This window comes from Seriola lalandi, unplaced genomic scaffold (assembly GCF_002814215.2).
Source record: "Seriola lalandi dorsalis isolate HSWRI2012SDOR001 ecotype SW California unplaced genomic scaffold, Sedor1 jcf7180002054412, whole genome shotgun sequence".
NCBI lineage: Eukaryota > Metazoa > Chordata > Actinopteri > Carangiformes > Carangidae > Seriola > Seriola lalandi.
Window position 1 is genome coordinate 685973 of NW_019524965.1, and position 13557 is coordinate 699529.

The 13557-nt window shown below is 39.3% G+C and overlaps 1 protein-coding gene across 1 annotated transcript; it reads right to left on the reverse strand.

Annotated features, from left to right (window-relative positions):
• Nucleotides 1-1501: 1501 nt before the first annotated feature.
• LOC111657795 (ethanolamine-phosphate cytidylyltransferase-like) lies at nt 1502-11894 on the reverse strand. The gene is made up of 13 exons (XM_023410108.2): nt 11585-11894; nt 6175-6263; nt 5430-5591; nt 5183-5249; nt 4988-5072; nt 4871-4912; nt 4132-4264; nt 3905-3987; nt 3737-3814; nt 3571-3636; nt 3409-3474; nt 3209-3297; nt 1502-3066 (listed from the first exon to the last, which is right to left on the reverse strand). The coding sequence occupies exons 1-13, from the start codon at nt 11713-11715 to the stop codon at nt 2952-2954; spliced, it is 1206 nt and encodes a 401-aa protein (XP_023265876.1). The 5' UTR covers nt 11716-11894; the 3' UTR covers nt 1502-2951.
• Between the last annotated feature and the right edge of the window lie 1663 nt (nt 11895-13557).

Sequence of the window (13557 nt, forward strand, 5' to 3'; positions counted from 1 at the left end):
TATGCCCTTTTCTCTTTAATTCTGCCATACAGAATTAGCTTGGTAGCCAATATAGCCTGCATGTTTTCTCCCATAAGAATATCCAGTATGTAAACAATTGGTTTCTGAGGAGTTGTGAATGAATTTAACAATGTAATGAACAAAGCTACTACCTGCAGAGGGGTTGGCAAGATATTTAGACAACAAAACATCATCGCTTTTGTTCTGCACACCGGCGTGTCGTTTGATTTACAGCCAAAACTGCTAACAAATCCGAAGAAGTGTTTGTCTCAGTGTTAGCAAGAAAACCGAGGAGAGAAGCTAATCAGGTTTAAATTAGAGTCACGTGTGCACCAAGCAGAGATGCTTTCATGTCAGCCTGGAAAAAATAGACTCAAAAACACTTTTCCTTCTAAATTAACGTCCAATAATACTTCACAAGTGTGGTGACATCGAAAGATATATGAGAAAACCTAACATATGCAGTTGTATCATTAAGATGAATAATTACAAAAACTAGCTTTTCTCATTAAGTAAATTTGGAATGGGAGTACCACCAGTCAGCTGCTCTCCGTGGTTGAATGAAACTAACTACATTTAGTCAAAGTACTGTACAATTTTGAAATACTTTCCATTTTATACTAACTACTCTACTAAATTTCAGAGAGAAATGTACTTTGTACTCCACTACATAGTTTACTTTTCAAATCAATTTTGTAGCCCACATCAGCCCCAACATTGTAAAAAGTTGTAGTTAGCGCTACACTGATAGCAATAAAATGTTGCTTACATGTATATGGTAATGAATCAGTGTTAATATTCCAAAAATATAAAAGAAATGTAATTCTGACTGGAGTCATTTTGTATAATTGGCACTTTTACTTTTGATAGTTGAAGGTAATACTGCAAGTGTTTGCTTTTACTTAATACAGGGCTTTTACTTGTTGAGTAATGTTCTATTGTGGTATTTACTGTATCACTTTTGTGTAAAGAAATTTCAAAAATTGTTCCACCACTGCCTGTTTGACACACTGTATGTGTTGACAAAAATTCATGACTAAATGACTTTTCAAAATGCCTCTTAAAGCACAGCATGAGCTCTAATTGGTGAATTTGACCATGAATTATCCATTATTTGTTTATTCAACTGCACTGGCAAACATGAGCCTAAGGTCACTTACATATTTATTGTAAGAGTCAAGTAAATTCATACTTCCAGTTTAAACATTAGGTCATAATATATAGCCTATTAACCTTTCCTCTATCATAAAAGCTTACAGAACTTTGCTGGGTACCAGTCTGCTACTAAAATAATCTGGCCTGACATTTAACGAACTCTGTGTGAGTCAGATGTTGCAAAATTATGATAATCTTTGCTGATCAAAGGATCATTTCTGAGTCCACAACGTAAATTTACCTTTCATAATGTGATTGCTGAGGAAACTGAGGAAATTAATTAGACACAACAATCCTACCACACACACACATTTTCTGTTTTAGTGAAAACAAGACAACAAGCAGCTTTTCAGATTAAATTCTTATTATTGTCAGCAATAATATACTGTAGTCCCATCAGTTTCTACAGTATTTGTCAACCGGGAGTTGTCAATAACATATAGATTAGCCTACACTGAATATATTCCAACTTGACATACAGATATATTATTATGCTTTTTAAACAATATGAATCTATACAGTAGTTAATGGAGAGAAGGTGAGTAAAATATACATCTACAAAAAATATATTATTTAATCCCATTTGATAGAGAGACAGAGGTTAAATTGTTCAGGGCTCAAAAATGACAGTAAGAGGTCTATTTTATGGTCAAGTTCACAACACTGAGCATCTGTCATTGTTCCCTCATTATACTATGAAAACTAAAGGTTAAAAGCAGTCTGTTAAAACTCTGTAGTGTTCTCTATATTAGGATAAATCAAAGGAGTGTTGGTTTAAAAAAAAAAAAAAAAAAATTGCACTCAAAAGGCCAGGCATGCAGGTCTCAACAGTGTGCATTTTTGAGTTAAAAACCTGCTCTAATAATACAAACAGAACAGTTCTGATGATTTCTGAGAAGTCTGTGCAGTCTGGAGCAGGATCTGGTATAGGCTGTACATGTGGTCCCAAAAGAGTCCATCTTCTCACTTCCAAGCAACCCAAGTTTGAACCAGAGAAAGAGGGAACCTTTTTCCCCTAATCCTCCAGAGAGCCTGTAATCACTTTATAATACATACATACAGTACATACAGTATATACAAAGATAGATCAGTTGTGGGGCTAAGCCCATCGATGGGCAGAAAGCAGCAACAGCCCCATGGAAATAACAAATCAAATCTCTTTCTTGCTATAGTTCAATGTCTGACCAGCATCTCAGGTCCCCACCCACACTTGCTCCTTCTATGCCCAAATCCCATGATTTAATATTTAAAAATTTAATATTTTTTAAATCAAAAAAATAAAAGTACTCGAGGAATTAAAAATATCCAAAGACATAAAACAGACGGTTGAAGAAGACGTGATATCTCCCTTGTTCTAACTTTTGTTGTTCTAATTGTTTTGTCCAAAACTCAATAGTTACATATCGGTATGTCTGATTTTTTTGACTGACATGAACATGTAGTTGCATATGCAGAATATATTAATACACAGAGGACCCCCCGCACACACGCACGCACGCACGCACACACGCACGCACGCACGCACACACACGCGTGCACACACACACACACACACACACACACACACACACACACACACACACACACACACACACACACACAAATTGTATACCTGATGATCCCACAGCAGACTGGCTACAAACGGGCTGCTGTAAAGACTGCTGTTATTAGCCCAGATTTTGTGTGGAGGGTGTCATAACATTTATAAAAGGGTTGATTTAACTGTACATGAGATAAGATTAAGTGAGCTTGTCGGTGTTATGACACTTAGTTGATGGTGCCTTTGTGGGGCCTTCCTACAGCACAGCCTGGGCTCTTTCTTTAGTCTTTTCCTCCTCTTGTCGCTTCATGGCCTGGATCACAGCGATTTCTTTAGCCTCCTTCTTCTGGTTTCTTGCTTCAAACTGTAACCTTTATCACACAAAGAATATCAGAAAAAGCATATATGAAGCCCTAGGTCCGATGTAATACATATTCATTCTTAGCAGCCAGTCAACTATATCCCATTTATTTCAACTTAATAAAATATCACTTTGCACATTGGATATAATACCTGTTTTTGATTATCCTCTGCACAATGGCATCTGTGGTGAGGCTGTTCCCACTGTCAACAGTGCGCAGGATTCCTTTCCTCCTGGGCTCCTGGGTATGAAGAAAAGAATTGTCTAAAAATGTGAAGCATTGTACATTGTTTCACATACTGTAGGTGTTTCTAAAGATTTCCGTATAATGTGTCAGTGTTTATAGTCTTACAGCATAAGGGTCAGATCCATCCTTTCCAGGGTAAATTTCTGTTTTTCCATGGCAAACAAGATCCACCTGTGGATACAGAGCCATGTTAAAGTTTTATGCATTTTTGACTGTTGAGAACTTTATAACCAAGTGGTGAAAGTGAAATGGCTTGCCTATACTTACCTTAAAATGGTCCAGTAAATCTTTTGTGACTGCAAAGGGAGCACCAATCACCACTTCTGACACATACTGTGAAAAAAAGCATGCAAAAATGAATTTTATATATGAAATATAGACAGTATATGTAGTACACTATGTTGATGGAGAAGGAGCAAGAAGAAGAACGAACTCGACAAGCCAGGACGCTAAGCGTTCTCTCGTGGACATTCATGATGGGGTAGTTTTTCCCTTTGTAACGATTCACCTCCTGAAAAATATGAACAAAGTAGAAGTGTATGACAACACTGGACTCAGGCAGGCAGCAAAAGTCTCATGTGGAGGAAAAGAGGACACTCACCTGATCAAAGTGCAACCCCACTATAATGTATGGCTTTTCGGCAAGCTTATGCACTGCTTCCAGGAAGTCTACATGGCCAATGTCTGACAGGAGACCAGTCAAGGGTGAGCGCAACAGTTCACAGAATTATTCATGGACTTTATTCATGAAATTGCACATGTATTTGGATTATAAAGTATGTTTACAAAAATCCAACTTATTTTCTCGTGTGGTCATTAAAAAGATACGGAAGAGGTCAAAGGCTCCTGCCACATAGATGATGGTGTCTCCAGGTTGAGGCTCCTGGCCTGAAGCAAACTGGATGATCTTCTGTGAAGTCTGCAGGAACTGAGACACTCCCGTCCAGGGACTATGGCCCTTCTGACCATGCGACCCCCATAATCCAGAAACAGACATAATGAGTACAAATTGATAGTGCAGCAATAAGACCCATGCAGTTTGGTATAGATACAGTATCACTGCAGAATTTTGAGCAGTTCAGGCTAGAATAAACACATGCGCTGCATCATCGCCACCTAGTGGTTTATGTTGTAATATCACCTTTGGTTAATCAAAGTTGTCCCACGCATCCCCAGTGTATTTATTCAGCCCTTGCCAAATTCACAGCATTACGCTTCCAATCTTAAATGCTCAGCTGTGAACAGACCCTCTACTGCTTTCATGCTTTTTAAAACCCCAGCATGTTGACTCTGAGTTAGTTTCCACAAGCAGGAACAGAAGTGGTATTCACTGTTTACTGGCGAGGCCTGTTACTTGATTATAAAGTGGGTCCACAGTAAAGGCCTTTGTTTAGTAATGGTTAACATCTGGCCCACATAGCAAATTTGATGACTTGAATGACAAAACAGTTGAGGGAGAAGAAGCTAGAGAGCCAAGAATTTGGTTTTAAACATATACCTGCTAAGAGTCTGGTAGGAAGCTGAGGATTTGGTTTTGACTAAATGATCAAATATATTTGGTACCTACCTTTCCAAAGTTGTCTGTGTGCTGTTGATAGTCTGAACTATCCTAAAGAGAACAAAGGATTGAATTAGGCTTGTACTGTGAACTGAAATCATTGCGAGAGAATAATGCTGTACTCACAATGTTGCTGTGGTGTGCTTTGGTCATCAGCAGCATCCTGCCAACCAGATCTGTGGTTGACACTCCCTGGGTTCTCTTACACTCCCTGTAAGGAAATGATTCATAGTGAAACATCTTATGAAAGACCCGCACACAATGACAGTTCCATCCAGACTGTTGCTATCATCTTCTGCACATTTCAAAAGGAAAGCTCACCTGTACCGTCCTGACTTCTTCACCTCCTCGTATGTATCCTTACCGTCCACTGTTAGTGTTATATCATCTGAAATGACAGCATCCGCAAAACACTGCTTGCATAAACCAAGTAATCAATGTTATATCCATCATTAACAGACTGAAAATAAGTGATCTGGCTTCAAACTCTGAAGCTGATCGGCATTGTTTATGACCATCAATCCATTTGTGTGTCTAAACAGAGACATCATGTGGTGATATTCTTTACCTCCGTGCACACAGAAGTCACAGTTGTACTTGTCAAGGGTCCCGAGGGTGGTGACGTAAGGTGCTCCTTCCACGACCTCATCCACCCATTTTATGGCCCGCACCATCTTGTATCTTTCTGCCTGAGTGAAGACTGGTGGACCCTTATGCTTTGCAATCTCACCTTAAAAACAAAACAAACAAAAAAACACTCAAACGATCCTGTTGTCACACATAGATAATAATGTAGACTGAGAACGGAGAGACAGAAATCTCCATCTGAATCACATACTGCAGTAAATTACGTTTTAGAAAGATGCAGCATTGCCTTCGTCACTGAGATACTTTATCATCGCTTCGGCAGAGGGCAAGGTTGCTGTTATCCATGCCGGCCCTGACTGTGAAGTCGTTCTGGGTTATCACAATGTCAGAACGCCCCGGTGTGCTACATGAGGGTGAGGCACAATCGCTGAGTTGCTGCACCACTGTCACAACAACCTCTTCTAAGTGTACAGGACTCAGCTGGTGCCTGGCTGGTAATGGTTGGACTGGAGAAAATATACAAAGGCTATAGGTGCCATACTTCCCCAGATTTAGCAAGTATAGGCAGGATAATTTGTGGAAAAGGCACACATTAATAAGATCAGGACTGGGTGTGAAAAAAGTCAGAAAATTCCTGGTAAAGCAGCCAAGAGAGAGTTTCCATTGGAGATATACAGTGGGTGTACTAGGGACAATGATTAAGGGTCATTGGCTCTGAGCCTTACTGTCTGTATGTACTCCAACGATGAGGTAATCTCCCATGGCCTTGGCCTGTCGCAGCTGATTGGAGTGTCCATAATGCACCATGTCATAGCTGGTATGGAAAAAACGTAAGAAAGACAAGTTACATCAAAATGAAAACAAGGCGCACAACTCTTCTCCAGTACACCATACTGTATTCCAGATGATAGCAAGATACAACGGAACATTGGGTGGCATGTTGTAATTTAAAGTTAGAAATGGCAGTCACTCTTCAATACTCCTCAGTCAGTGTTCTTGAATGCACTTAAGTAATCTGTGAAATAAAAAAAAAAAGAAAAGCAATCACTACCTGGCCTGCAGGAGATTAATAGATTTTAAGTGCATGGGTTAAACCGTGCAAAACTAACAGTTTGATCCCAGGGTTCCCCACCGATGTAATCCACAAACATCATATGATCAGCTAGATATCTGATCAAAGTCTCAACATAAAAAAGTCAATGCGGCATTGTGTTTTTCCCTCCCTCCTCTCTCCACCCAGGCTATGATACCATCTGTGGATAATTAGATTAGCACAGATTGGAGACCGAGATTGTAACATGGTAATCTAGCATAGTAATAGAGAACAGATGGGCATTAGCCTTCCATCATTTCTACCAACAGCTGACATCAGTGTGATCATTTTTCTTTCAGTTCCACTTTGAACATGATATTGACATCTAATATGCACAAAGGTGATTGCAGGTATCACTGAAGATGTATTGAGTTTATTAGCAACTGATGCCAGAGTAACTGTACAGAGTAATTTAGTGACAGTAGCTACTATAACCAAAATACTGTGTCAGCGTTTTAAGTTGAAGAGTCACAATAAGGACAACATGACTTCTAAATGCTAAACTGAAAAAAAACCCCACCAAAATTGGCATCAGTGTTCTCTTTAATGCCTTATATTACACATCAGCACTCCCAGGAGTAAGATGTAGAAAAACACTATGAATAGCATCCTCACAAATCAATAAAAAAACAGATGAGCACTGCCAAAACTACAGTATGTACAGGGCCAAAACAGTAACAGAATCCCATGTTGTTTTCAGCCCTGGGCTATGCTAGTAAGAGGCAGCATCTGCGCCTTGCTGCATTGTCGCTATACACAGCCTGACTGAAAAAAAAGAGCCTGGATTGCACTGGAGTGCACTCGACTGCAGGGCTCGTCTATGTGATTCAGATATATCCACTACTTTGTCAAAATGCACAAAGGTGAACCACAAAAAGAGGCTTTTTGTCGAAGAAGCGCGTCTGAAAGCCAAGAGTTTTACTGTGTCTCTTGTGCTGTCAAGTCTGCTGAAATGGGATCCATGTGTGCAGGCTCTCTGAGACGATAGTGCAGGGCCAGAAGAATGTAGTAAGGGGGGAGTATCTGGAGATGAATGAAAAGAGAAGAAAACCCTGAGACCCAGAGAGAGTTACATAATTCCAAAGAGGCTGCTTTTGGGGTGTTATACTAGCTAGATGCCCAACATGTCACCGTATTCCTGTTGTATTTTTTAGCAGGGATGGTTCATGACAGTACCACTGTGGGTTGATGAAATATTAATTAGTGCAGCCTGTTAGTGGACACCTAAACAGCACCTAAGTTTCTCAAGAACAAAACTAGACAGACATATATGTACACACTGATAAACTATAATAAGACAAATGTAGGAAATAAAGATAAACACTGATGGCAACGGGGAACACCAAAAAGATAATTGTGACATTTGGGTCAAGTTTGAAATGAATGCCATGACACACTGTCTGAGAGCAGTTATCCAATTGAAAATACCTTGATAAACTGTGTGAAAAATATTAGAGGCTGGTGGCTGCTCTATTAAAAATTCAGTGGCTGCTTCTCAGGATACCAACAGTCTCAGAGAAGTCTGGACTGAATCAACCGCACTCCGTTACTTCACTGAGGCTGTAAATAGAATGTTTCTAGTCTTCTAGTATGTACACACCACCTCTGCAGATACACAGTAGAGGTGGACTTTAACCGCCTCCTTGATGATGCTTCTCTGACAGCTGATCTTTAACCACTGTCACCTCTTCTCAGCTCGACAAATAAGAACAGAAAGCTCCTTTGTGCAGAGAAGAAGGGGCAGGTTCAAAGATATCTCAGCCGATGAAGTGACTGTGCTCTTTCCTTGGAATTTTCCCCCTCATACTGCTGACAATGCTGGATGTCAGCAAGAGCGTGCCGATGTCCAGTAGGGCTTCAGGAAACAATGTGCTCAGTGACGAGCACGGCTGTACAAGCTACAGCGGTTATAGCAGGTGTGGGCTGCAGGGGTTAGAGGGGTTAATGACATGAGCCCTGTTGACATTGGCTCTCTTTGCGTGCTCACCCCACCGGTTAATATTCTGGCATCCCAAATATTCTGCAACATGCCATTAAACCATGGATAGGCAGCCACACCTAAATGGCAGGAATTCTACTAGAGAAAGCCACCATAATCCTGGCCTTCATACACAAAAATTCAAAACATTTATTTTGCCGCTGCACCATGGAGCCAGACTCTGTCCACCAAGGCTTGGTGGCAGTCTGGCATCTTAACAGGTTAGTTTTAGGGTTAATAAATGCATAGTATTGTCTATAAAAAGTCAGAAAACAAGGAAAAATGGCTGTTATCATTTCATAAAGGATATAGCTTGAACCGGCAGTCCCAAAGGTATTCAGGTTGTAATCAAACAGGACAATGAAACGCATCATATCATCATATTTGCTAAGCAGGAAGTGTTGAAGATTTGGCTTTTCTGTTTGAAAAATTGTCTCAAACAACTAAACAATGATCAAAAAAGGTTGATGATTCATTTTTGATCCACCAACGAATCATTTCATTGTCGTAGCTCTAGTCTGTTCACTCAAATTTTTTTGAGATACCTGCTGCAGACAAGTCCATTGCAACTCAATACAGTGGAGGGTAAAAGAATTTCATTTTGTTTGCTTTTGATAAGCCAAAGACCTCACTGTCAATAGTTTCCATTATTCTCTACCTTGAGCATAAAATACTTCTGTGGCTCTGTGGACATTGTTTCTGGAAAGACAGGTTGTTGTCGGGTGTCAAACGCCATGTTTCAATACCATGAGCAACACAAACAAAATTCCATTTGCATCCATTATTTTGAAGTTGTCGTAAAATCTATGGACTGGAGATGTCAGTGCATCTCAAAATAATCAAAGCCTTCTGTATGACATCAGTATGGATAAATTGGGAAATATTGTATATTTGACATTTGCATGACAAATCCGCTTTAAAAGTTACTGTAATTGCTTTGGTCTTCCATGTTCTGTCTGACAAACAGCAGCAAGGAAGTGTTCTGTATCTGATACTCAGCGGGGAGCTCAGCTTCATATTGGACGCTCTTAAAAGTTCGAAGGTGAGGTGACTGAAATATCAGAGTGCTGACAGATTAGCATAGTTGTGTCTGAGATGACACTGTACAGAAGTACACCAGTCGATCTAAAGAAATAAGTGTAACTCCTCCCAGATCAGTCTATTAACCCTGTTCAGTGTGTTAAAAGGTATTAGGCTTTCCTGTCACCAAGTGAATGTAAAGATGTAAAGAGTTGTAAAACCAGTTTTACAAGGTTATTACATGACAAGAACAACGAGCAGAACTCAGCCACTTTCACCTCTCGGATTATTGCCTTGACATATCGATTGCTAGTTTGGTTGCAAACTTTCGTACTGCAGTGATTGATATTATATTATAAAAAATATATCAGACATTAAGTTGCAGGGACAGAGCTATATACAGCTTTTTTGACCTTTTTGACCTTTGTTGTGATCTGAACACAGGTGCTAATTTTCCTGCTGAGTGTTCACTTTCATCCATCACCTTTGTTGCATTTAAGGCAGCACCCGGCACTAAGTGAGCACCTTCCTCTAATACCACTACAGTTGTTATTTATACCATTACATCCTGCTTAAAGAAGACACCCGGTTTGCAGAGGAGTCATTATAGCATCATAGTAATTATAATATAACAATAGGAAGAACAGCGTGCATTGTGCATGCATGGGCTTTATGTCTATTGAATATCCTAACAGTAGCTGGATTTTGTGGAGGTACAGGTGTAATGTATAAGAGCTCACATAGCTTTTATTGGCTCCTGTGTAGTTTCTAATTTTTCTTACTGTCATTATTGCAAAAAGAGGTACAAGGGAGAAGATGACAGATGCTGTTTTTACACATTTATCCTGGTGGACGATGGAGAAAAATGTTTTGTCATTTGACAGAAAAAGGGATCATGTAGGAGTTTGCACAGAAAATCTGGATTTATATATATTAATATAAAGCCTACTTCTTTATAAAAAAGTAATTTAACTTAATATTTTATGTTTCTGGGGTTAAAGTGAGGAATTATTTACTACTCTGATAGTATTCATCTTCTCTATGCAACTGAAATAGTGCAGAATATTTAAAACTGATATGGTGGCACACATTTACCAGTAGTTAACACTTATTTGTCTCTGCCTCCTTGATATCACTATATATTTAAAAATTGTTAGTGAACACTGAGCATCTTTGTGGCAGGCTTTTTTTGGTTGCGCCTCAAGGTATAGCCTTCATGGATCATAAAATTGATTTAGCTTTTGATTTAATACTTACTTTGATAAAGTTCAAGTTTCAAGCAAGTTTATGAAACCACTCATTCGAATTCAAAGAAGAATTATTTTTTTCTTTTCCATTCATTACAGGAAACTGTCAAAAGAGATACAACTACAAAGTAAAGAGGATGATAAAGCTCACATTACTATGTGATTTGGTGGTCAAATCGAATATTTATGCATTGTTTGAAAATGGTGTCCTGTGTGTTTTTTTTTTGAAAGTTTGCATTTTGTGGCCTTTGAGGAGGTTGAATATGCAAAACGAATGCCTGCTGATACAATTTTGCAACCTGTAAATTAAAGTTAAACATAAAATCCTTCATGAAGTGCAAGTCAGTGGTTACATTAAAATACATTAATTTACCAAAGGACTTATAATATTGTCATTCTGGCCATGGTCAGTGGGCTCTACATGACAATGAGTTCTGATGAATTGCTGCAACAAATATCAATATAAGTCTCTTCTGATGTTGTTATGTAATAATGTGTCTACTGAGGGGGAAATTTGAGGCTAGGATGCCCCAGTAATAATATAAAGTAAAAGTAATTACAATGGTTATCTGTCAGGCCATTAAATCACTCATGGTGTAATACATAGAGAATATTCAGTTTAAAGTTTTGTGTATATTGATCAAGTAGCAGTCCTGTGAGCAGCCCTGCAACCTGCAGCAGGCCTGTCCTGAATGTGACAGGCTGACACACTCATTCAAAACGTTCTCGATGAAAACGATACAGACGATATTGCTGCATCTTCATCACATAATCAATCATCCGATTAAGTCACTCACCAGCCATCGCACCACACCCGGATTCTTCTCCTCCTCTTCTCGGGACTGCAAGCTGCAGCGCCGGGGGTCGTCCCTGCGTCTTTCCCGGCTGCTGTGTTCACTTGGTGGTGGTGATGTCCGTTCTTGATCATTTTCAAGCTGGTGAGTGATCTCTAACAGTGAAACTTTTAACGACAAGGCGGCTCCCTCCAAATGAGATGGTGACCGGAACGTCTTGGTTGTATGCCCCTGTTTCAGTGCAGGACAGCCGGTTTCTGTGTCAGCAGCAGCAGCGGCAGCAGCACCAGCACCACCAGCAACAGCAGCAATAGTAGCGCGATGCGCCAACGCCTCCTCTACCGGCGACGCAGCGACGCACGACGCTAGATGCGTCAAGTCTGCTGAAAAAGCAGATGAACCGCGAAGGAAGGGAGACCTCTTCATTAACCCGCATGCAACACATCGTGGTAGTCCATGGATTTTATTTTGAAAAGCCCCAACATGAAGCTCTGTGTTTATTATGGTGGAGTTGACGGAGGTTGAATCGTACGATGAAGTGCCGGTGAACGTTACATAATAGCAGCGTTTTCCACTGTCATGTGACAATATCTGGATTCCCACAGAACTAACGGGATATTTGCCAGAGCCGCCTTCGATGACGTGCCCCGTTATCTTATCTGTGCATTAACCTCGTTCTGTTGCAAGTTTTCCCTATAAAATATCAAATAAAAAAAGAAAGGATTAAGATGAGATAAGGTCGTGTACACCCTGCTTAATTCTATCTTCTTCTACAATATTTAAAAACACCTATTAATAACCAAAATAATAAAATATTAAGTATTGGAGCTTTTCTTCCTTCGTACGTTTACCTGTACTTTTCAACCTTTCAAAAGTATCCATGATAAAAAAAAAAGGATTGGGATGACATTTGTAATGATGATGATGATGATGATGTAGGCTTAGACAAGATAAATTGTAGGATAAAGAATGTAAGCAAATTCATACTAGAGGTCAAACATAGAGAAGCTCATGGCCAAAATATATTACATCATCTGAATTTATTGATTTATTGTATATTAAAATATGGGCTTATCAATTATCTGTTAAAACATTATTGCAAATTTGTGGTGACCACTGAGATCACATCCAAGAAGAAAATATCTTTTACTCTGACTTATTTTTTGGTATCTTAAGGTAATTTAGTTGTGTGTTGTACTGACTGGTGTGTCTAATGATTTGTCCATCATCATTTACAGCCAATAAATGAGAGGGACAGAATATAACACACCTATTAGATGCCTTGCAATATAATGCAGTCCAATACAACTAACTATGCCCTCAAAAGATGAGTTAACCCCTCTCTCACAGTGTCAGCTTAATCTTAACAATATAAACAAAAAGATTTGCTAGAGATTGTTTAGATTGTTTAAGTGTTTCTAATAAACTTGGACGTTTACAGCATATCTGTATTGATCCTAGGCTAAAATAATATAATGTGTGACTTCTTTCCAGTTAAAACTAAGAAAACAGAACTACGGCCCACGTTTTGTTTTAGGCAATATTTCACAACATGACACTTCAACATGTGAGGTGAAATTAATGTCTCTGCTGTTTGGTGAAAGGCATGCACTGCAAGGGGAATCCTTCTGTTCAGAGAATGTGGCGTCATCTTGTGGAAAAACCCTGTTAAAGTTTTTACACTGAGGTGCCAGCAGAGGGAAACCCAGTTCCATATATTGCTAAGCAAGTGCACAATAACCTCCTGACAAGCTGTAATGTTGCATACACTGGGATCTGCTGTCTTGTATCTTTAGTTGTTTGGGATCTTTTTATCTGGAGAGAATCACACATTGACTTTTTCTCACAGCTGGGATAGCACTGAAAATCATGTTTTTAGATTTTAGATAGAGGATAATATTTTTTGTCGCTCCCTTTAAGTGATTCAAAATAATTGCTGATGCAAACAGGAAGAAATATACCTCCCACCCTGTGCA